We start from the raw sequence: 25502 nt of genomic DNA, 5'->3' as shown, positions 1-25502 counted from the left end.
AAAGCTCCTGAACACTGACCTCTCCTATTTCTCCCTCTTGTTTCCCTGTACAGGTACCAGCAGAGCAGGGAATTACACTCAACCACTGGCCAGAGAGGACGCAGAGACGAATTATGAGTATTTGAAAACACTGGGCATGCGAGTTACAGAGTAGATGTGCTTCAATTTGATAATAGTTAGACTTGAACTTGCCTCAAAGCTCCTGAACACTGACCTCTCCAATTTCTCCCTCTTGTTTCCCTGTACAGGTACCAGCAGAGCAGGGAATTACTCTCAACCACAGGCCAGAGAGGACGCAGAGACTATGAATTGTGAGTAGTTGATCGTGTCTCTGAAAAGACCCTTAATAGTTAGACTTGAACTTGCCTCAAAGCTCCTGAACACTGACCTCTCCTATTTCTCCCTCTTGTTTCCCTGTACAGGTACCAGCAGAGCAGGGAATTACTCTCAACCACTGGCCAGAGAGGACGCAGAGACTATGAATTGTGAGTATTTGAAGAAAACACAGGACATGTAATCGTCCAGTCATTTTATGAAAAAAGGTAGGACAAATTGCAACAGAAGCAAATTCAACTGATTTTTGTATCCTGAATATGTCCTGAGTAAGGGAAAAAAAAGCCCAGAAGAATCCCTTTAGGGGAAAGTTTAGAAAGACCCAAATATAGCCTATTCATCTTTTTTCTCATGAATAGGGTAACATTTTTAACCTGTATTTCCCCATGAGAATTACTGAGTTGATTACTTGCATCAAGACAAACAAAAAAATTATACGTTTTTTAAAATTGTTTGTTAACATGGGCAAACGGTGCATAATCTAATTACGTATGTGCTAATTTGCATAAATACCACAACAGATCTAAACATTGGGTATAGCCAGGTGAAAATGTCTTGTTGGCAGTAAAAGACTTGACGTTAAGGTCTGAATGGAACCTGTTTCGGGATGGGTCTGTGGGACTGTTTCTGGGGGATGAGTCTGAGGGAACAGAAGAGAAGGGGTTAGGAGAATGCAGAAGACAAAGGAAGGTAAAATAAAAAGTGAACCCCCAGAAACAGTCCCACGGACCCAGCCCCAAACCCCATCTCTGCAATAATAATTATTATAGGCTGGTTTAAAGTACTACTTCCTTTATGTATAATCCCCAATGGGATTCTTCACGGCTTTTTTTTTCTTTACTCAGGACATATTGAGGATACAAAATCAGTTGAGTTTGCTTCTGTTGCAATTTGTCCTAGGTTGACCCCCATTTTGGCTTAAAATGACTGGATTATAATTATTCTTATTTTTTTTTATGTTTATAGCTGTGTCTGAAACTGTTCACTCCTTCACTAATCCCTATATAATGGTGTATGGCGTTTGAGTGCACTATATCTGCAAGGAGTGAATGAAAATAAGTGAGTGGGGGACTTCCGGGTTAACATCGTCAAAATGGCAGCATAGAGCTGGTGCTCCCGAAAAGAATATTCTAAAAAACTCCCTATACTCTTTAAATCAAGATTTAAGTCATATATAACGTAAGAATTCAAAGGGAGCAAGATGGAAACTAGGTGCAAAATGAAGAAAGTTACAAAATCTACAGAGATAATCGACGACAACCCGCGTCCTCGCCTCCCAGCGCACAGATAAGCAGCCACGAGGAAGACCCAGTGATTCCCGCCGGAGAAATCGTCGATCTGAGCCTCATTCTTAAGGAGTTAAGAGATTTTCGTCAAGATAATGTAAGACTGAAAATACTGGTTGAGGCCTGTGGGCCCGGCTGGCTAATTAACATTTGAACTCACAGAAGCACATGAACTAACAACAAAGAACTCACACAAGAACATGGTTTAATGTGAATGTTTATCATTGACTGTTATGCTTTTGGTGTCATTTGAAATGTCTCAAAGTGAGTGGTACAGATATCTCATATCCAGATAGATCAAATAAAAGGAAATAAGGTTTATAGAAGTTCATAGAAAACTGGTTTAGAGATAACGCCAGATAAGGCAACCCCCCTTCTGTGGGATAGAAGCCATTTGAGGGTGGTCTCACCACATCCCCCTTGTCACCTGGTCAGAGGATAAAGGAAGGTGTTCTGGCTCTCTCTGTCTCTTCTTCTTGGCTGGACGTGGAATTGGATAGGTGGTTTCTCTCTCTCTCTCTCTCTCTCTCTCTCTTTCCCTTTCTCTCTCTCTATCTCAGGTACAAGCTGGGTAAGATTCTTTGGTGTAACCAATGTATAACCATGTTCTAGATATTTGAATTGATTGTGGAATTGATCTCTGATATCTGAAATATTAAATTGCTACAATGTGATTATTCCAACTGGGTTTGACATTGTTTATTTAATGGTTAAAAGGAATAGTCAAACATTCGCTCACTTTTAGTGAGGCACAGATATTATTAAAACCTTTCATTTATGGAGACAGATGAATTAACGAGTAAATACATATGATTAATGTATTGCAAATTTAACCAACCAATACTTTGCATGAGTGAGGACAGAACATGTGATAACCTTCCCCGTGTATTGGCGAACCGGAGATTGGGCCAAATATAGCGGGCTTTACAAAATGGTGACCTCGGACGTGATCTCAAAACAGATCAAAACAGTTTCACGAGAAATGTCCTTTTCAGCAAGTATTTGGGATTTTAAAATCAACAAGAGGTTTGAACATCTTCTCTTTCTTCCGCCGCGATGGTAAGTAAACTTTTTCTGCCCTTTATAGAAGTGTTGAAGAAATGTTTGCATTGTTTACGGGTCGGAATTAAAGCCCTTTGTTTAGAACGTGATGCGGTAGCTAGATGAAGAATGAAAACCCTTGTGCATTAGATTTTAAAGATCTCCTTGTTTTGCCTAAGCAACAAGAAACGAAACCTAAAGTGAGAATAGCATCTTCCAAATAATGAATAATCGATGAAGAGCTAAAAAAGTAAAGACTAAAAGTTTTAAAATCAGGCGCATGTTTTCCGGCCATTGTTGAAACCAGCAACACGTGAAAAGAATGAGCAAACTAACAGAAAACAGAGAAAGAAAAATCTAAGTTTGTAAAAGATCGGAAAACACGTGATTTTATAAATAAAAAGGCAGATCGATGCATTGTTTATGAAAAGAAAATTTGGGGGAAACAGGATGATATGATTTACAAGCTAAAACTCAAATATCAAGGCTAATGCTAAGTGCTATTGTCAATGCTAACCCATGCTGTGCCCAAGGCTAATGCTAAAGGCTAAAGCCATGCTGCGTCCAAACGCTTAAACCATGTTTTGTCTCACTGGCTGACTGGTAGGCCCAAAAGCCACATTGAAAACATTAATATCCTATACTAAACCTAAACTAATCTTGACAAACTCTATATTCCATTAAAATCTTAAACTTTGACAATTTAATTTGGCTTATTTAAGTTCCTCTGAGAAGTAAACCCCTAAAGTATTTGATATGCTGGGATGGAGATAGATCTTTTTTAGAAAGAAGACCATCTAGTCAAAAATCTGGGAAAATTAACTGTAAGCCCATTATTGTGAAAGCATGTGTACTGATCATGTCTTGTTTACATTATGGGCCGAAAAGGTTCAGCCTACACTGTACAAACTCAGTAGAAAAGGTCTTAACATGGATGCTATTGACAATGAAATTTTCACTTGGTGGAAAACAGTGGGTAGTAAACAGAAGAAATCAAAACATGGTGAAATAATTGAGGCTTTAAACTTCATAAGTTATAAACGGCTAAATGAGTTAACAAAATTTCTATCTTCGCTTATGGATGCTACCCACTGAGCACAGACACGTCCAAACGACGTCATTACAACGTCTTTGTCGAACGTTCAGAAGACGTCCACTGAGTAGCCAGAATGAAAGTTTTTGCAACGTCTTTTTTAGACGTCTTTTTGACGTTCAATGTTGACGTCCAGGTGACATAAAAAGTGAACGTTCAAAAGACGTCCAATGAAGAGTCAGCTTGAACGTCTTTTTTAGACGTCTTTTTGACGTTCAGCTGACATAAAAAGTGAACGTTCAGAAGACGTCCACTGAAGAGCCAGAATGAAAGTTTTTATGACGTCTTTTTGACGTTCACTGTTGACGTCCAACTGACATAAAAAGTGAACGTTCAGAAGACGTCCACTGAGTAGCCAGAATGAAAGTTTTTATGACGTCTTTTTTAGACGTCTTTTTGACGTTCACTGTTGACGTCCAACTGACATAAAAAGTGAACGTTCAGAAGAAGTCCGCTGAAGAGCCTGAATGAAAGTTGTTTTTGACGTCTTTAGACGTCTTTTTAGCGTTCACTCTTGACGTACATATTGAACGTTCATTAGACGTCTCTTTTAAATGATGATTTTTGATGTCCAAGTGACATCTTTACAATGTTGTAAATGAAAGTTTTCACGACGTCATTTCAACGTCACTTACAGACGTCTAAAGAACATTCATAAAAGTTTTTAAGATGCACAAACCAAATTAGCTTTACTATTAGCTTTATTAAACCATGTTTTGGTCATCAAACAGGCTTTTGTTCCAAGGTTGGATGACAACATGGTATTCAATAAAACTCATTGTAGTCATAGTAAAAAGCAGTGTGCAGAACTACTGCTTTAAAATTGTAAATAATAAATTAATACCTATCCCTTTGATGCACCTGTCTAAAACATGCAAATACGTTTTAGTAGCCTTATATTTTTGCAATTGGAAATAAGTTACATCTGATTATTGATCAAAAAATGCAAAAATAGTTTGAAATGACAATTTTTTTTCCATCTTTAATGAGGTTTTCAGCAAATTAACAGGCTGATAAATAAAACAACTCTAATGGTTACACTGAACTGCCAAGTGAACAAAAAACAAATTACTCCAGACCAAGATTGGGGGAGGGTGGTTGGAAAGGGGAGATATAAAGTCCCCTAAACTAGAAATAAACACACATGCCTTACAGTACTCATGTAAAATTCCTCATTATTTCCACCCCTGTATGCCCTCCACGGCACGTTTAAGATGTTCTGCTGCATGATGCTTGATTGTAGCCTCTGTAGCTTCTTTATCCCATTTCATGACTGCAGCTGCAAGAGTTGAACAAAAACAAAAAATCCATAAGTATGTAAAGAAAACCAGTTACATTGTTAACATTGCAAGTTAACATACAATATTTTTATACCGCCTCATTGTTTACAAGCGTGGAGGAGGATTGTTCAAATTTATTGTATGTTGAATGACATATTTATGGATTTTTGTCAGTTTATTTAAAAATGTTTTAGTCTTCGCAAGTTCACTTTGTAAACAACGGGGCGGTACTTCTGCCTACGTCCAGCGTGAAACTGCATTGATTTGGACTTCAACAATTTGGTTACCGCTGAAGTCCATTGTGTGGAGAAAAATCCTGGAATGTTTCCTCAAAAAACTTTTATTTTCCTCTGAAGAAAGAAAGACATGAATATCTTGGATGGCATTGGGGTGAGTAAATTATCAGGAAATTTTCATTTTGAGGTGAACTAATCCTTGAAGTGGCAATACTACAGTGACCAATGGTGTGGTATATGGCAGCAAACAAATGACTGAAAATGGGTTCTGTAAACTCGCATCGCTGTATGTTAGGAAGGTGTAAGACTGCAATAGACAGTGACCTTGGGTGACAAGATATTTAAGATAGCAATTATGAATTGAGAGAGACTGCATATAATAAAATTTCTCAGGCACAGCCCAAATGTAATGCTTTTGGATACTATAACTTCCATTTTAGCAAATACTAGATTACTTGTAGATGAGTTTAGAAAGAGGTAAGCCAGTGAAGTATCCAGCTTCAACGTTATCAGTTCTGCTGTCAGTACTGGAGAAATTGAGAAAATGCACTTACTATTTATTAATGATAAATAGATGTTATCTTGCAAATTCTATCTTTGCCAGCCGTTTCTATACGAGATAATATTAAATCATCTGTCTATGATGCATTTTTGATATTTGCAATGCAGAAGAGAGTTGTTGTAAAATGCAGTCTCTACTGTTGCATTGCGGTTACTTGTTTGATAATAAAGAGCTATTTAAGTAAGGGATAATGTAAAGCAAGGCAGTTGTTATAGCGAATAGAACCCCGACAGGCTGATGCGGAGGGGTCTTGAATCTGCCTGAAGGGGTTGTATTCGCTATAACAACCGCCTCGCTCTACATTATCTCGCTTATTACATGGCTACCCACCAAATAAATTAATAATTTTACATAAAAAACTGATTTAAAAAGGATTTTATTAATTTAAAAAGGATTGTATTGCTTCTGCTAAAGAAAATACTCCGTTCCGTCTCTACGGTTAGAATCCTGCATCTATAGCACCGCTCTGTTTTTCATGGCAACGGTGTGTTATACTTCGCAGAGTTCTGTTATCAAGAAATAACACACCGCTTTCTACATTAGAGTTCAACCAAGCCATGTAATAATGAACAATAATCCGAGCAAGGGACACTGTTTCCAACTTCAAGGTGGCTTATGTGTGTGCGCACCGAAACCGACCGCAACTAGACAAGCAAATTATACTTTAGGCTTTGTGTGCGCATTTAACCATCAAATAAACAACAAAATATGTCAAAATGACCGGATTGGAGAGTATTCACTTAAACACAGTTAATATCTTAAATTGGTGTAAATAGTTTGGAGAAAAGGGGAGATTGGTATTATTTGATCTGCATTCAGTCTAATAAACCTTCGGATGATTGCACCATTAATGTGAATAAAACAAAAGGCAAAGAGAAAATACTTGAATGATTAACTTTGTCTTGATTTGTCTTAATGTTACCCTTACTTTTGTCTATCTGAGTGCTTTTAATTTATTAAAATAGAACAATGTAAAAAAAATTCAGTTAAACTGGAGATCTATTTAAAGTATAAAAACAAAGAAATTAGTTCATTGTGATTTTAAACTTTATGCATGTAGCATGTGCTTTTCAATTTGCAATTTTTTTAAAGTTTGTTCAGTAGGTTACCAGTTTAAAAAGTACAATTGGGTATCATTTTATTATAATAATACTAACATAATTTGTCTCTTAGTTAAGCTTTAACTAAAAGCTTAAGGGGGGTGCGCTGTGTACCTTTACCTTTCAAAAGTTTTAGTCGTCTCTAGAGGCAGTTTCCGCTTCTTCACCTTCCCCTTCATATTGAATTTTGCCATCAGCCGGTTGGTAAAGAGCCTGAAGAAACAAATTCACCATTTAGAAATTACATGCGTGTGGTAATCTACAGGAACTGTAGCATGGGTGAGAGTGCCAAGAGTGGATTAAAGAAATGGGGGCATGGGACACTGTTGTTTTCTGGAATCGATTATACAAACCTCTTAGAAGTGACCATTTGATAGCTCTGCTCTGAGAAAGACCTCCCAGAGTATCTTGAGATTGGCCTTTGAACATTTTCATAATCTGAAAGACAAAATTTGTCAAATATTACTTTATTGTTCGTAATAGTGGAGCTCTTGTAGCAAGTTGTGTGCCCATATAACTCGAGCAACCCTGAGTGCGGAGCTCCTGCCTCTGTTGTACTGAGCGGACAGTGTAAAGAGATCTATATACTTCTGGCTAGGGCTGCACGATTTGGGGAAAATGTCATATTGCAATTATTGAGGTCAATATTGTGATTGAGATATGCGATCGCAATATAATAAACAAATGGTTTCATGAGTCAACTTGCTTGGTTCTCAAGGAAAATGCACACACAGATTAGTGATGATAATGCTGAAATGTGTATTTCTCGACTCAAACTAGCAACAACAACTTAATTATTGATAACACCTATAATGATCAATAAGCCATTGATGACTGGATAAAAACTCTTAAAACTTCATTGTAGCTAAGAAGACACACCTAAGACGACGGCTGACAAGAAATGTATGTGTGTATATATATATATATTAGTGGTGGGCCGTTATCGGCGTTAACGTGCTGCGTTAACGCGAGACTCTTATCGCGCGATAAAAAAAATATCGCCGTTAATCTATTCTCCAAGTTGGGTTGGGAGTAGGGCTGGGTATCGATTCAGATGTTACAATTCGATTCGATTTCGATTCGCAAGCTCTTATTCGATTCGATTTCGATTCTCGATTCGATTCGATTTTTCCAATTTCGATTCTAAATTAATTTCGATTCGACTCACTCAATGAATATTAAATACAAATCCTATATTTATTAAAAAAAGAAAAAGAAAAGAAAAAAAAGTGAACAAGTTTTCAAGTGTTTAATTAATAAAAAGAAATTAAGAGCTACAAACCTGTATAATTAAACTTTTTATTTTAGGTACACTTGGGTACATTAAAACAGAACCCAACTCTATATTTCAAATGCATACAATGAATAGACAGGATTTTGATGCAAGATGAAAAATTTATGCTGAAAATTGGACAAGTCAGAACAGTCGCATGTCTTGATCAATCAGGTTAACAATCCTCACATAAACCCACATATAAAAACGTTGCATATAATATAATATGTGCCCTTCCTGTCTAACAGCTAGGCCATACAGAAATTGAATAAAATTATCAAACAGTCTGTGTTGCATTAATTATAAATTATATATTGACTAATCAAAGTTACAGAAGTTCTTTATTCAAGAGCAGTGAGTGTTTTTCTCTGTTCTCTTTGTTCTTTGATTAACTTAAATGACAGAGATAATTAGTGGCTACAGTGTACTGTCCCTTTAAGACCAGCCGCTGTTGACAGAGACGCGGAACTCACACGCGGACTCATTCTCTCACGAGGCACAACTCTTCACGTTCGTCATAAGACTGCTCTTATGTTATAAAGATACTCGACAAAAATACATTTTGGCATAATTGTGTGTGTTCTTCGTTCAAGCGCGAAAGATAATTCTATTCTGTGCTGTCTTGTGCGCACGCACGATATCATCGCAAGTTTTTCTGTCAGTCACGACAGCATTTTGGTCATATAGCCTAATTGCGTATAGGCTTGTCATAGCGATTGCGATATGATTAAACGTGCAGCACTAATTGAGGTTATTTTATGATTTAGATAAAACTACCATAAAATCTCACAGCATTAGCTATAAAATTGAGTTTGCAAGCCTATGAACAGTGGAGGAAAACTAATACATAAAGATGGAAAAAAATCGATTCTTGGCGTTTGAGAATCGATTTTGAATCGACCACATTTAAAAAAACGATTAATCGAAAAATCAATTTTTTTGCCCAGCCCTAGTTGGGAGATGGCTCTATACTACACAAGCTATGATGACGCAATCTACCCGCGGCCGTGAGGTAAACCCGGCTGCAACGCATATTCGTCGTCATCTTAAGTAAACACGACTGAAAGTGAAAGCTGGTGAAAAAGATCGGTGCAACATCCATTATTTGGACTTGGTTCGGGTTTAAGCCGTCAGACGAGCAGCAGCAAACTATATACAGAGTGTGTGGGGTAACAGTTCGGTAAGTTAACACACGACTAATCCGTTCGACCACCTCAAATTCAAAACGAAACATGATATCACTGAATACCAGCGCGCGCGTATTATTCCCATTCCAATATATCTTAGTGGTGTAGCACATAATCTCGATTTTAAGAATCGTTGTTGTGTTTCTTTTTAACTGAAAAGACATCAGTTAGACAATATTCTAATTTTAAATTTGGGGTTTCATAAGCTCCAAGCCATAATAAACATTAGACCTACTGCAGTGTATTTAAGTACACTGCAGCTAGTGTACTTAAATTTTATTTATCTGCAAAATTATGTTGTATACTTACAGTTTTGCACAATATATGTTCTCAAAACTACATACACCCTTTAAAAAAAAATACATTTAGCAGTTGTTTAGCATGGGTCTGTGTAATCTGTTCTGAAATGGTTTTATTATAATATACTGGATATCGTTATCGCAAGAGGCTGCAATGTATATCACAATATAGATTTTAGGCCATATCGCCCATCCCTAATTGATAGCCTATAGTAGTTGATAATAGCATAGGCCTACCTAATGTTGCCTACGGACGGTAACAGTACAGTAGTAACCTTTTACAGTCTATGAGTAGAACAGCTTTCTCAAGCAGTTTGTGATGCATTTTGGAAACAGGAGATGAGAAACCCGTTCTCAAAGACTTACTTTTATAGTCATTATTTGGGTAGCACACATATTCTGAATGCCTTCGGCAGAATTCAAATGAGCCATTTTAATCTAGATTAATTTCAAAATTAATCTAGATTAATCTAGATTAAAAAAATTAATCTATGCCCACCTCTAATATATATATATATATATATATATATATATATATATATATATACACATATACACACAGACACATATTGCTTTTAATTTATTTAGCATATAGTTAACAAAATAATTCTAATATAAATATAAGTCAAAAGCCCACAGTCATACCTGGAAACAAATCCTGTTCAAATAGGATATATGGGCCATTCTACAGAATTGGTTTAAAGTTAAACAAATTTTTATGCAAGCAAATTTTATAATATTCAAGGTAAACTTTTCTAGTAATTGTGCAGTTAATCATCATATTGTATTTTCAGAAAGGTTTGGAATATTTATCCTCTCCCCAAATTTGTGACTAATGAAACAATAATATGAAAGTCAACAATTACAATTTTAACTATTCCAAGTGTAATTTTTCCTTTGTAAAAAGCATACATTTTATCATACGTATTTCAAAGTTAAGGATTCATTACTATTGTCTAAAAACATTCATATTTCGTCTCAAACATATATATTTTGTATGATACATTAATATAGGGCGTATACATTTTAATTTGCAGTGTAATAGCATACGTTTAAAACATTGCATTTTATTTAAACAACATATTTCATGAACATATTTCAGCAGATTTTTACTCATGTCAGTATTGCATTATAGTTACGGAAAAGCTAAACTATAATAGCGTTACGTTCATGTAAAAATAGCATGTTGTAATTGTAGTAATCGAGCATCTGAGCCGTTCATCACACATACAAACCTACAGATACAAACGCGATTCATATTAGAACAAAGATATTTGCGTTTGAATAGCGCGCGCTTTTCAGCGGGTGATTAGAAGATAATGAGTTGCCATGAGAACGACTAACGTCTCTCTTTTTATATAGATTACATAAACAGAATATTCTCTTTCGTTTTGAATTAGATCATTAAAAAGTAAACGCTTAAATTATTATAAAGATTACTCTTGCCAGTGTGTATTTGCTGAGTTTTGCTTACGTTTAGAGAACTGCTCCAGAAAAAAAGTTCATGGAGAAGGAGGCAGAAAGCACACAAAAGCATAATGTTTTGTTTCGATTGTAAGTGGACACATAAAAAAGACATTTTACAGTTTATTTTTTTCATATTTCAAGTCTGTATGACCATAAATGACGGAGTATTTTAAGTCTATTTTGCTGCTATGTGAAAAGACAAAAAAACTGCAAAACGCGCGGGCGCATTTGTCGACTTTTCGGTTAATGTGACCGCGCAAATTGCCGCAGTTTTAAGAAGTTTTTCAAGGTATTAGGGGGCATGTGTGACTTCCAATTCATCTGATATCATCTCTTAACTGAATAACATATTCAATTTATTTTTTTTAAATGTTTACTTACCTGTTTTAGGGTTTTAGTCCAATTAAGGCAGTGTCTCTCTCCACGTGTCAGCAGCCTCTTTCATCAGCAGGATACTACTTTTCCTGGTGACGTTGCAGTGTGACGTGCGATTCTTCTTCTTTGATTTTTTAACGGCGGTCGCAAACTGTTTTAGTGCATTACCGCCACCCTCAGGTTATAAATGATCTCTGGCTTACATGCTATGTCATTATACGAAATAAATAAATAAAACAAATGATTTTATCCAGCTTGGTAGCTCTTAGAAATTAAAAATAAATATTAAATTATTTTATGGCCTGACGATTTATTTAATATTTCTTTTAAAATCTCTCCCATGCCCTAAATTTTCCTCTTGACTACTGCTATCATATTTATTACACATCATAACAATACTCTGCTGATCAGGTACATTGCAATTATTACATAAACCAGTATCATGCTTGCCTAGTAGATGCAGAGTTTTGTTTAGTCTAGTGTGCCCTAACAATAACATTGCAATGATTTCCCCCTTCGTACCCCAACCTAAGGGTTTATAAAAATAGTTCCCCTCCCGTTTCCTCTATTCTATTGTTCCTGCCACATTCTCATAACTTCTTTCTTTATTATCGATTTAGCTTCTGATTTTCCTTCTTTGCTGTATATTGAAATATGTTGTGCTAGGGGTAGGGTAACCCTAACCCTAATCCTAACCCTAACCCTAATCTCACACATAAGTATTCGCTATATTTGTTCATCAGTACAGGATTCTGTGTCCTCCAATGACATCAGGACATTTTGTGATGAGATATGTGCTAAATCAGCATTGAATTAGGAGTCTTTACAAAAACAAAAATACACATATGATCCCACTCCAACATTTTTAATATAAATCTGTAACATTTTAGGCCCTTTGTGGGCTCAACCCTATGTGGAAGATCCAGAGAATCATGAAGCGTGCTCTGCACCACTTGATAGTGGGTTGTAATTCTACTGAATTGCTTTTAATGCTGGAAATGTGCATGCACTGAATGTACAAGTTTGAGCACACATTCACATCCAAAATACAAATTTTTCAGAAATTTCACAGTTTCTATTTCTTAATCCATATATTAAATAAATTGTAAATAATTTATTCATTTTAGAATGATTGCATAATATCAACTTATTATGCAACATCATTTGCCATTTTCATAATAATGTGATTATTTTTATTTTTTTATTTACCAGTATTTCGTATGACTATTTGTCAAAAAACTTCTTGCATTTCACAATGACACATTTCAGATTGGTTCAGATACTGAAATAGTCTTCTGTCCAAAAGGAGTCCTGGCTTTCTTGCACATCCACACACATCCACAGTAAGGGTCCCTATTCAGACGTTCGATATTAAACCAAATTTGCACTTCCACAGATGTCCAAAGGGTTCCCTAGTCAGACGTTCAGATTTCGAACCAGTTTTGCACGTCCACAGACGTCAAAAAAAGTCCCCAGTCAGATGTTGAAATTTTGAACCAATTTTGCACGTCCACAGACGTAAAAAAGAGTCCCTAGTCAGACGTTCTGATTTCGAACCAGTTTTGCACGTCCACAGACGTCAAAAAAAGTCCCCAGTCAGACGTTGAAATTTTGAACCAATTTTGCACGTCCACAGACGTCCAAAAGAGTCCCTAGTCAGACGTTTAAATTTTGAACCAGTTTTGCACGTCCATAGACGTAAAAAAGAGTCCCTAGTCAGGCGTTCAGATATTTAACCAGTTTTGTACGTCCACAGACGTCAAAAAGAGTCCCTAGTCAGACGTTCAGATTTCGAACCAGTTTTGCACGTCCACAGACGTCAAAAAGAGTCCCCAGTCAGACGTTCAGATATTGAACCAGTTTTGCACGTCCACAGACGTCCAAAAAAGTCCCCAGTCAGACGTTCAGATATTGAACCAGTTTTGCACGTCCACAGACGTCCAAAAAAGTCCCTAGTCAGACGTTTAAATTTTGAACCAGTTTTGCACGTCCACAGACGTCCAAAAAAGTCCCCAGTCAGACGTTCAGATATTGAACCAGTTTTGCACGTCCACAGACGTCCAAAAAAGTCCCTAGTCAGACGTTTACATTTTGAACCAGTTTTGCACGTCCACAGACGTCCAAAAAAGTCCCTAGTCAGACGTTTAAATTTTGAACCAGTTTTGCACGTCCACAGATGTCCAAAAAAGTCCCTAGTCAGACGTTCAGATTTTGAACCAGTTTTGCACGTCCACAGACGTCCAAAAGAGTCCCTAGTCAGACGTTTAAATTTTGAACCAGTTTTGCACGTCCACAGACGTCCAAAAAAGTCCCTAGTCAGACGTTTAAATTTTGAACCAGTTTTGCACGTCCACAGACGTCCAAAAAAGTCCCCAGTCAGACGTTCAGATTTTGAGCCAGTTTTGCACGTCCACAGACGTCCAAAAGAGTCCCTAGTCAGACGTTCAGATTTTGAACCAGTTTTGCACGTCCACGGACGTCCAAAAGAGTCCCTTGTCAGACGTTCAGATTTTGAACCAGTTTTGCACGTCCACAGACGTCCAAAAGAGTCCCTAGTCAGACGTTTAAATTTTGAACCAGTTTTGCACGTCCACAGATGTCCAAAAAAGTCCCTAGTCAGACGTTTAAATTTTGAACCAGTTTTGCACGTTGTAACAACAATGACTTTGTGTTGGGGAATTAATTAGCTCAAATTAGCGGTAATATTCATCAATGTGAATATGCATCTGTTGCTTCCATAAATTAATTTATTCAAATTAGGGAATAGGTCAAAATCTCGGCTTGTATCAGCGATTACACAATTACTTGTAATAATCACTGATAGAGACGGGTAGCATTTACTCAATTTGGGGGAATTTGAGGTAGAAGTTGAGTTTGTTCATTTACCATGCAGACTGGCCGTCCAGCGGACAGAATGTATACTTTATGAACAGAAATCGGGCGTCTTTAACACTGATAGATAACACTTTCTTGTGGCCACAAAGAAGATAATTATCTCCGTGTTTTAGACAATTTTAGGTTTATTTTAAGAATAACCAATCGTAGAGCTTATAAGGTAAAATCTGCACTCATCAGGGACTCAGAATTTGAAACAAAGCAGGCAAACTTAATTCAAATGATTTAACAAAGTTTATTTAAACAGGCTAGCGATTACACAATTATTTTAAATCACGCAGGAGTAAAAATGCATAAACAAAACAGGCAATATAACGATCGTAATACAGAGATACAACAAAATAAAAAGGTTTTAGAGAGAGATTGGGAGAGGGAGAGAGAGAGAGAGAGAGAGAAAACTCAGCGAGAGGAAACTAAGTTGAGATACGAATGATTTTAGGTGTGTGTGTGAGAATGGAGATGGTAGCGTTTGTAAGGTGGGTGTGTCGCTCCGTGAGCACGTGGTAGTGTGTTTATCTCGGCACACGTGGGTGAGAGTGTGTGTGTGTGTGTGTGAACGTGTATGTTTGTGTGTGTGAAAGAGAATTTAGAGAGAGAGATAGAAACAGTTTTAGTCATTCACCACAAAACCCCAACGTTTCTTAGTAATATTTAGACACTTTAAACAGCATTTCCTTCAGATTGCAAATTTAAAAGATCTACGTTACTCTGTTTGGAAGGTCGGCCTTCTGTGTGTGTGTTGGATAAAGGCCCCTGGATCACGTGGTCACAGCGTTCTGGTTGCCGTGGCGACTTGAAGCGAGCGAAGACTCAGCAAAGATTATCTTTAGCCTTAAGTTGATTTTGTGGGTTGGTTTCAGAAGACTATACTATAGTAGTTCTAAGAAAAGACTTGGAAATAAAAGGAAAATAAAAAGGAAAATAAAAGTGAGCGGAGCTTCCTTGAGGGAAGGAGGCGTGTCGTCTTCTCTCTCTGGCGGACTGCAATGAGAGGAAAGGGGCGCGCAATTTTAAAGGGCTAAACTCACGCCTCCCTCACGTACGTGGGCCAATCGTCTTTAACAACGTATGGGCCCACCTCCTGACGTTTTGAGGTCTATACGCCTCCTTTTCCGCGGGGTTTTGAAACGATGAATTCGTCCATAACTTAATAACACTGGTATTTAATAAAACAATGCATTCTCTGATATTTTGTGTTAAAGATTCAGCATCGCTGGGGTTCGTGGAACACGGCAATACCGCGAATGACAGTTCTAATATCTAAAATCAAGGAGGTACATCATTTCTTGTAATTGTGGACACCACAGAGTGATTACAGGCCAACAAACTACATAGGCATAATATTTGGGACAGGGGATCAGACACACATCAAGAAAATACATTTAAAATATTTCATACAAGGATTTTGGTCCCACGTGGTGGGATCTGCGTGTGTTTCTGTGTGTGTGTGCGTGAGTGCGTCTTGAAAGTTCATACCCGTCCGCTGAACTCTTGTCCCCGTCACTGCGGGTGAGGCTTATGTGTGTGCGTGCGTTTGGCTCTTTGGATTGATGTATTAGGCACAGACCACATGTTTCGGGCATCTGGTCTCTACAAACACTGTTTTATTGTTGTGAAGAGTTAATTAGTGTCTATGTGTAAATCAGTGTCCGAGGGACTCCCTAGGGGGGAGTGCTTTCGGGATCGCTCTCATTGGTCAGCGTGAGGCTCTCCCGGCCATAAACAGACGGTCTCTGTTGGTTTAGACGTAAGAGATCATGTAGAGTGAGAGATAGTCAATGATTTACACCATTTTTCGGCGCCGTTTGGGCTGCACGTCTTGCGTAGAGCAATCTCAAAACAGCAGAGGTGTCGTAAATGAGAGTTCTTTGGAATGTGAGAATAGCTTGAGTCAGAGCGAGACAGGGGTTTTGTAGATTTAGACTGAATTAATTCATTTGATTTAATCACCATGCAACTGGTGATCTGCTCTCCGTTACATTCCCCCTTTTGATGAGTCGACCGGGCGTGTATGGGCCTAGTCGAGTCATCACGGTAACAACGGTCAGATGGCAGGTGCATGGATGGGCGGAGGCTGCACACGGGTGTTGCTTAGGACTGCAGCGTGAGCTCGATGAGGTCTTCAGCTTGCTCTGGTGGGGAGTCATCCTTCCGGAGGTTTCTCCTGAAGCCGACGGAGACTGCCTCTGTGAGCTTGGCTGTGGAGGTTCGAATTGCGTTGATCCTTCTGTACAGGATATAGGCCAAACCCAAAGCTAGGGCGTGTCCGAGGATGCTGGTAATGCACAGTGCGGTATCAGCGGCTGTCCATGTTTGTACCACAGGTGAAGTGTTCAGAATGGGTAGTCGGGACAATGCTTGAAGGGCTGAGTCCAGGGGAGCTATGTCGATAACTTGTGGCCCCCTTTTTGCAATCCAATCTTCCAGTTCGGGATCTAGAGTGAAATTGCGGCTCTTGAAGAAAGACAGAATTTCTAGTTCGGCTTGGTACTCTTCACTTGGGAGGTGGTACGAGGCCAGGTCATCTAGGTGGAGGATGGCTCCTCGTGGGACTTGAATCCACATGCTTTGGTTGAGCAGGCTGACACGTGTAGCAGTGTCGTGTTGGTCATAGGTCAGCGAGGGTTGTCCCGGGGGATGGGACAGTCTTCTTTCCTGTAGGGACGGCGGTTGAGTTTAGTTCGTATTGGCCTCTTCTTGTCTGTCCCTACTACGGGCCACATATCTTTTAATTTGATTTCGGTGGACCCATTTGAGAACGGGTTCTCTTGGTCCCCGTTTAAGCTGGATCTGGTATGCTACAGGAGAGAGTTTGTTCACAATTTCATGTGGTCCAGTCCAGTGAGGCAGAAACTTTTTTGACAGTTGCTTGGGTGGCAAGGCGAAACTGTAGTACAGGACTTTGTCGCCCACACTGAGTTCTTGGTGCGATGCCTTTTTGTCGTAAAAGGCTTTCTGGCCTTCAGCGCTGGTCTTCAGGTGTTGCTGAGCGAAAGCGAAAGTTGTTTTCAAGTGTCTATGGAGCTCGTCCAGATATTGGGACGTGGTGTAGGCAGTGACGAGGTTGTTGTCTCCTGGTTGGTACAACAGGTGTAAGGGCAGAGTCATCTGCCTCCCAGTCATGAGTTCAAATGGAGCCACTCTGGTGGATTCCTGTGGTGTGGCTCGGATAGCCATCAGCACCAGGGGAAGTTTCACATCCCAGTCTTTCTGGTTAGCCGACACATATTTTCTCAACATGGCGACCACCGTTCGGTTAGACCTTTCTACCTGTCCGGATGAGATCGGATGGTGACTGATGTGAAGTTTGGCTTGTACCCCTAGAATTCTCCAGATCTTTTGCATGATCTCTGCGGTGAAATGGGTACCTCGATCTGAATTGACTCTCAGTGGCAACCCGAATCGGGAGAAGATGTGGTTCATCAGGAGATATGCCGTTGTTTGGGCGGTGTCGTTAGGTGCTGGCAAACACTCTACCCACTTGGTAAACTGACACACCACCGTGAGAAAGTATTTGTTACCTCTGCTCGATCTGGGCAGCGGTCCCACCCAATCAATTTGGAGATCTGACCAGGGAAATGTGATTCCTCTGCGTTGCAACGGGGCTCTGTGAGTCAGGTTTGTTGGGTGAAACTGGCAACAGACCAGGCATTCTCTCACATACTCTGCCACATCCTGCTGCATACCTGGCCAGTATGCCACTTGTCTAAGTGTCTCATACGTGGCTCTGGTACCGTGGTGCCCCGCGTAAGGTGCGTTGTGGGCGTGGTTTATCATCTCCCCCCTTTGACATCGGGGCACGACAAGCTTGGGCGAAGTGGTGTCATCGGTGACAAACCATAAAATGTCGTCCCTCACACGCAGCATGTGTCTGCTGTTGTGTAGGTGTCTGAGATCTGAGTTATCAGTGGTGTCAGACGGTGCGATTGGGTTGGGGGAGGGGTTTTTGAGGTGGAGAATCATAGTCTTTATGGCATTGTCTGAGGCTTGCATTTCTGCAAGGTCGTTGTTTGAAATTTGTGGGGTTAGTGACAGCATCTGCGAAGCAGGTGCAGTAGCAGGTGATGGTTTCTTGCTTCGGGTTAGCACTGCTACATCGGGGGTGGGTGAGGGTTTCGGGGAATTCCACGGTTCACCGTGTAGGGCGCCCGCTTTTGCGAGGGCGTCAGTGTGGTCATTGAAGTCTTTGTCTTGACCTGGGAGTTTGGAGTGTCCTTTTACCTTTTTCCAGTACACGGCGAGATCGTGTGTCGTTGTGATGTTATCACATTCCTGGAACAGGTGTTGGTGTTTTACAGGCTTGTTGTTAGCAGTTTTGAAACCATTCTGTTTCCAGGTCTGGAGATGGCATACAAAACTGAGTCTGGCATAGTTAGAGTCTGTGCAGATGAGAAGTTCTTTGATGTTGTTTGATGCTGCGATTTGCAGAGTTATGAGAATTGCTGCGATTTCTGCATACTGTGATGACTTGGGGCCTAGCTTGAAGTGTTGTGGTGGGCATGGGTGGTCGTTCACCCACAGTACCCCTGCACCTGCTTTTAGGATGCCCTCGCTGTTGTAGGAGCATCCGTCCACGTAGGCTGTGGGCATGCCTTCGCACGCATTCTTGTCAAAGTACCTGTGGCAGGTCAGTGGTGGTTCTTGGGGCTCAGGTGTGTTCAGCGTTGCGGCAGGAGAGTTGTCAGAGCAGTTTTGACAGGCCGCCAAGCCGTTACCTAGAGCGGATTTGTGGTTTTGTGCATATCTTGCCTCGACGTTTCGTCCTTGGAGAGCCATTAGCCATGTAGCAATGCGTGAATTAGTGACAACGCCGTCGCGGATTCGCTGGCTATTGAGGAACATGACGGGCTGGTGGCATGTTTCTATGATGACTTTTTGTGCACCAATGTAGTTGGAGAAGCGCTGAATTGCCCACACTGTACAGAGCAAAGCTTTTTCGCAGTCTGAGAATTTACATTCTGGAGGGAGAAGTGTCTTGCTGGCATATGCGACTACCTTCTTGTCTTGGTCATGTTGTTGGTATAGGCCAGCACTGAGACATTGGTTTGAAAACCCAGCTTCCAGGTGGAATTCTTTTTGTGGATCAGGGTAAGCAAGGCATGGAGCTGTGCATAAATGTCTTTTTAGTTCTACCATGGCGTGTTCTTGAGCATCTGACCAGACGAAAGGGCAGTCCTTTTTCAACATAGTTGTTAAAGGCCTGGCGATGTCTGAATAGTTTTCGATGAACTGTCGGGAGTAGTTGCAAACTCCTAGAAAGCTTCGAAGTTCTGAGACGTTAGGGGGGGGCTTGATGTTTTGGATGGCATGAATACGGTTTGATTGTGGTTCAATGCCATGGGGTCCAATGAGCAAGCCAACGTAATTGACCTTGCTTTTACACCACTGCCCCTTGTGGAGGGCTATTTTGGCGCCGGCAGCAGATAGCTGGTTTAAAACATAGTCAATTTCTTTTAGGTGGTCTGCCACCGTCGTGCTTTTCATAAGCACATCGTCGACGTAAATCAGGTTACCTCTCATCCTGGCGTCTGGACATGCTTTGTTCAGAAATATGTTGAATTCAGCTGGTGAGTTTGCATATCCGAACGGACACCTGTTGAAGGTGTACTGTCGGTTGCCAAACGTGAATGCCAGCTTGTGTTGGTCGTCAGAGTGTACTGGAATGGTCCAGAATCCAGAGGCCACATCGAGTGTAGAGAAGATGGTGGCTCCTCTGATTTGTGGGATTTCCTGTTCCAGCTGAGTCATGGGCCATCGTGACAATGGCACCTGTTGATTTAATTTGCGATAGTCGATGGTCGGTCTCCACTTTCCATTAGGCTTGAGAACAGGCCATAGTGGCGCAGAGTATGTGCTGTTGCAGGCTCGAATGACATTTTTCTCAAGCATTGATTCGATGATTTCCCGCACCGGTTCGTGTGAGGCGATGGGAATCTTGTATTGCTTGACAAAGGTGGGCGGAGCCTCGGGGTGCGTGGGGATACGCACTGTGTGGAGGTCCGTCAGACCACAGTCTAAAGAGTCTTTCGCAAATGATTCTTTGAACTTGTATAGGACTTGTTTTAGTCTTTGGCGGTCTGCATCATCCTGAAGGGCATCAGCATCCTGTAGAATTTGTTGCACTTGCAATTCGAAACCTTGGTATGGTTCCTCTGTTGGTTTGTCATCAGGCGGGTTGGTTTCAACCGGCACGGCGGGTGCGTCAGCTTCACTGACGGGCTGGTGGGAGACTGTGTACACTGTGAGGTGTTGATCCTCTGTCAGCTCTGTTCTCCACACGCGGTGTTTGGCTACCGACATGACAGATGTGATGGCAATGAATTGGAAGGGTGCTGTGAACAATGTATTGTCAGTATGTCCCTCAGGTATCAGTGCAGGTGGAATAGGCCCTATTACGGGTAGTATCAGTTCAAAGTCATGAAAGTCATTACTGACTAGCCATCCCAGTCGGTAGGCTTTGGGGATGTTGATGTCAGCTGCTGTGCAGTTGTTGAACAGAATGTAGACTACCCGAGATGACACTTCAGTGAGGGGTGTGGCTTCGAGGGTGAGTCCGAGTTCTACACATTCAGGTGAAGGTTGGAAGAAAGCCAGTGTGTGGTTTAGGGTTTGGCCCTGTCGCAGGTTGAGGCGCACGGTGACGCCTTTCGTGTAAGCAGGTATGACTGTTCCTTGTTCGTTGATGAGGGTGCAGACTTCAGGGATGGTCTGACCTGACAGTAGATTGTCATGACTGATGGGAACAGGTGGCAGTGAAATCAATGGAGCCCATACAACCTCATTAAACATGTCCACATGAGCCTTGAGGCGAATCAAGATGTCTGCTCCAATGTAGACGTCGTGAGCTGGGTCTTCCAGGATCAGGAAGTAATGGGTCAAGTGCCGGTGATTCCATGTCAAGTTCAAGGCACAGATCCCTTTGGCAGATGTCAATGAGGTTGGTTCTGGGTTCAAAGGGAAACGGGTGCGTTTACAGGTGTAGGGCAGGTCTGGAGTCTGTTCAAGAATTGCATTGAATAGTGACAAGCTTATAGCTGAGTTGTCTGCCCATAGTGCCAGGATAATGTCTGTTGCGGTTACGTCCTGCAGCTGCAGGGGAGTTTTTACCTGGGGGCAGTAATTATCGGAGTCCGGCGTTGTTCTGAACGTGCAGAGTAGCGAACTTGAACCCTGAACAGCTGTGGGGATTTCATCCTCGTGTCTGGCTGAGGGAATTTCCACGATCCTTGTGGCTTGGCATTCTGGCTCAATGGATTTGTGCGGCTGGAGGGGGAGGGGTTCGCGCACCTGAGCCCAAATTTGTAGATGCTTGAAGTCCAACAAGGGTTCAAAACGGTCCAGCAGGTCCTTGCCTATGAGAAATTGATAAGTGTTCACAGGGGAAATATACACAGGGTGGACTACGCTCATAGGACCGATTGCCAGGTGAATGGGAGCTAAGTTCTTTAGCTGGATGTCGTTCTGGCTGTATGACTGCACGTTCAGCTCACAAGTGTGGAATTTAAGAGTTCGGTTTTGTCTTTGCGCTTCACACTTGAGTTTTTGAAATAGTTGAGCAGAAATTAGCGTTAGGTCCGAACCTGTGTCCACCAGGGCTTCGAGCTGCATTTCCTTTTCTAAGGTGATGGTTAAGTACAGTTTTCGTGCCACTCCTCTCTCAATAAGGTTGCCCAGGAGTTGTGGCATGGGCTCTTGTGTGTTGATTGACAAGCAGTGGGGGTAGGTCTCTAGTGTCTCGTTGTTGGTGCAGATTACTAGGACAGCGCTGTCTGGCATTTTGTTGTGAGAGCTGCTGCAGTCTTGTGCAGGAAGTGTTGTTGTCAGCTGGAGGGAGTGAGTTGAGCTGTCATTTGGTGATGCAGCAGCGAGTTCGATAGTCTTTGGTTTGACAGCAGTGTTTTGCGGGGCTGTCAGTTTGAGGGAGTGAGTGGAGCTGTCATTTTGTGATGTGACAGCGAGTTCAGCAGTCTGAGGTTTAACAATAGTTTCAGGTGGGCTGTCAGCGTGAGGAGCGTTGGTTTCAAGCCTGTGGGCTAGTCATGCGGTGTCTGGTTTATCTTTGTCTTCCTTGTGAGGTTTCTTTTGGACAAGATTCCTCAGTGCTCTTATGAGTTCTGCTTCTTCGGGCGTTGCTGCACTGTTTCTGTCGGGTGTGGGCTCCATTTTGACTTTACCGTTGTCGTGTCGAGATGGGTCCCTTGGCCGTTTATCTGGGCTTGTGGTTCGGGGAGATCGGGGTCGGCCCCTTCTGGGGTCGCGGTCGGCTTCCCAGCTGCCTCCGCCTTTTTGGTTGTGGGGGAAGCGATGCCGGTCCCAGGATCCACCGAAACGATCATTTTGCGGCCTTGGGCGGACACCCCCCCGGTTTCGCTGTCCTCTGCCGGCTTGGAACGGTCGGGACTGTTTGTTGCCGGGTTCGTAGTTGGCAGGCTGTGCACCCTCCAAGGCAAGTTCTGGACCGGGCGCAGCGACGGCACACACTGTGGGGTATTTTACAGGTTTTTCAGACACAGTCTTTTGTTTTACGTACGCTTTGTGGGCCAGGTCACGTAACTGTTGAATTGACAGGGTCCGTGGACAGACTAGAACGCCCAGGTGCGCACTTTGACTTGGGTGGAGATTCCGCAGAAAAAGCGTTTTGAAACTCACGTCCTCTTCCATGTGTGCCTCATTCCTCGGTCCGAAGTAGGCGAGCCGCAGACGTTCGTAGTAGGCTTGCGGCGTTTCCAGACGAGCTTGTTTGAGGTCCATTGCCGCAATGATGCCTTGGTCCGAGTCTGGATCAGAGAATTCACGGATCAGGGCTTGTCGTAATTGTGGATAGTTCGTTTTAACGGATTCTGGCTGGCGATCCAGGAAACTCCTCACGATGCGCCCAGAAGTGGTCCGAAGGAGATATAACTTGTCCCAAGTCGTGACATTGTCCACAGTTTGCAAGTGAAATTCAATATCGGTTAAATAAGAGTGCACGTCGTTGCCACCTGCTGGATTTGGGTTGAATGTAGGGATGTTCCTTGCCAGCTTGTCCAGTTCTTTAGAGGCTGTGCGGTGACTGGTGGCTCGTCTTTCCGGGACGGGTCCAACAGGTGAGATAGTGTCAGGACGTGGGCTTTCCTCTTCTTCTTTAGCTTTAATAGTTTGGCTGTGAAGTGAAGGTTCGCGGGTAAGGAGAGACGGGGTGGTGTGTGTCTCCCCCTCCCGCTTATCTTGTAGGTCGTACACATGTTTGAGTTCACAGTGGACCATGTCCAGCTCGCCCTTAAGCTCATGTCTTTGTTGGATGAGCTCGTCAATTTCAGCTCGGGCTTTCTGCAAAAATGTTTCACAAACTTTGACTCTAGCGTCTCTGTCCGTTAATTCTGTGCGTGCTCTTGCTAGCAGATCCTCTCCACGTAGCAGCTTGGAATTTAGGGCCGCCGTGGTCTGTTTCTCCGCCTCCACTGTCCTGTCCGTGTCCAGACGCAGGTCCTCCAGGGCCTGCTGTAATCTTTCCACTTCCTGTTGTAGTCTTTCCACTTCCTGTTGTAGTCTTTCCACTTCCTGTTGTAGTTCCGGGTGTGTTTCCTCCTCAGTTCCCAGAAGTAGCTCGTCCAGTTGTTGTTGTGCCAGCTCCTTTTGTTTGCAGGCCTCCTTTAGCTGAGTCTTTAGTCCAGCGGTGTCCTTTTCCAGCTTGGCTTTGTCCTTTTCCAGCTGGGCTTTGTCCTTTTCCAGCTTGGCTTTGTCCTTTTCCAGCTGGGCTTTGTCCTCCTCCAGCAGACGTGCCTGGGACACCAGGTAGTGAGAGAGACTCCCGATGAGGCGACTCCATTCTTTTGAACTGTAGGCCTGCGTGGGGTCCTGGGACATGATCTGGTCCACGTTGTTGTCCAGTTCCTGTTGGGTCAGGAGTTTTGGGTCACCGAAGTCTTTGGATAGACATCCGGAAGTCATGGCGGACAGCCACGCTTCTAGGCTACTCCAGTGAGCCGCAGGGCTGGGTGAGCGCGACATGTTGACTCACTGTAGGCGAGAGAAAACACAACACACACACACACACAAGAAGGGCCAATGCAATCGTGTCGTGAAGCTAATAAACTATAGGACGGTATGCCGTCTATAGAACTTTGGGCTAACTGACTTTAGACAGTTAGGCGGGTCAGCATAGGACCCGGAATAGAGACTGTTCAGTTGTCCCTCTATTACTTAGCTTTTTGGGGTCTCGTTGGTGCACTGAAAAACAAGTTACCACAGAACATGCAAGGCCCGAGTAGGCGAGGATTTGAAGGGGAGGAAGAAACAGAAATTGAACACAAAAACAAAAATATCAGTGATTTGATCTGGGCTGTAATTTGGACACTAATAGCACAAAGGATGTGCCTTGGGGGAGATATTTAGGATTATGTGGCTTATAGTGGGAGGCAGAGTTTTCTTTTTTTTTTTCAAATGATTTAGTCTTACCTGAAATGGACGGAGGTCGCCCCGGCCGGCCCTCCCCGAGCGCGGTCAACCTTCCTGGCGCCCCGAACACCTGGCCGCCGTGGATTCTCCGCCTTGGATTCTCCGTTACTCTGCTCACGGACACGACCCCTCAAACAGGGTGACTTTTAACACAATCCTAGTAGTTCCGGAGATATCAACCAACCAAACGCAATGCAAAGGTGGGTGCGTCACAGAACGGTGGCAGGGTCTGCCTAGTGTTTGCGCAGCGGTCCCAACAATTGACTCTTGCGTCGGTTTTTATGGCTGACACTCCGAAGCACCGGATTGCTGAGGTCACGCACTGCGTGCCGCCGCCCGTGGCAGAGGTAAGAGAAACTCAAGGGTCACCGCACGGTCAGTGTCGGAAACGTCAGTCGGGAGACTCACCCACAGAGGTCAAACCGGGACTTTCCTAGTCCACTGCAAGTGCTGAGATTCTTGCCTTTAAGAGCCACAACATGGAGTGAAACAAGGGACTTCAAAGTGAATTAAGATTTCTTGCTTACACCAAATGGGTTATGTGGTAAAACAATAATAACAAAATAAAACTTCGTAGAGGAGAGAAAAAAAATAAATAAAACAAAGTAAAATTAAACCAACCTTGAAGCGGAAAAACC

At 42.1% G+C, this 25502-nt stretch overlaps 1 protein-coding gene and 2 long non-coding RNA genes across 6 annotated transcripts in view; 1 reads left to right on the top strand and 2 right to left on the bottom strand.

The window, feature by feature from the left end:
- LOC309495676 overlaps positions 1-25502 on the bottom strand; it is a 352025-nt gene that overhangs the window by 264407 nt on the left and 62116 nt on the right. The gene's annotated exons all lie outside the window — the stretch shown is intronic.
- LOC309495631 (uncharacterized protein) overlaps positions 1-25502 on the top strand; it is a 93144-nt gene that overhangs the window by 46690 nt on the left and 20952 nt on the right. For 3 of the 4 annotated variants that reach the window (XM_082165479.1, XM_082165477.1, XM_082165478.1), the window contains one exon: positions 423-485. In XM_082165479.1, the coding sequence (XP_082021605.1) occupies positions 423-485 (63 nt within the window). Of the gene's footprint in view, positions 1-422; positions 815-25502 lie in introns of those variants that run through there. The other variant, XR_014204728.1, reaches the window with a different exon arrangement.
- On the bottom strand, positions 4784-11722 carry LOC309495637. Its single transcript, XR_014204736.1, has 4 exons — positions 11539-11722; positions 7285-7369; positions 7052-7144; positions 4784-5032 (listed from the first exon to the last, which is right to left on the bottom strand). It is a non-coding gene; the product is annotated as an uncharacterized lncRNA (long non-coding RNA).

Source organism: Leuciscus leuciscus (genome assembly GCF_965113295.1).
Source record: "Leuciscus leuciscus genome assembly, chromosome: 3".
In the NCBI taxonomy this organism is placed as follows: Eukaryota; Metazoa; Chordata; class Actinopteri; order Cypriniformes; family Leuciscidae; genus Leuciscus; species Leuciscus leuciscus.
This window is presented reverse-complemented; position numbering and strand designations above follow the sequence as displayed.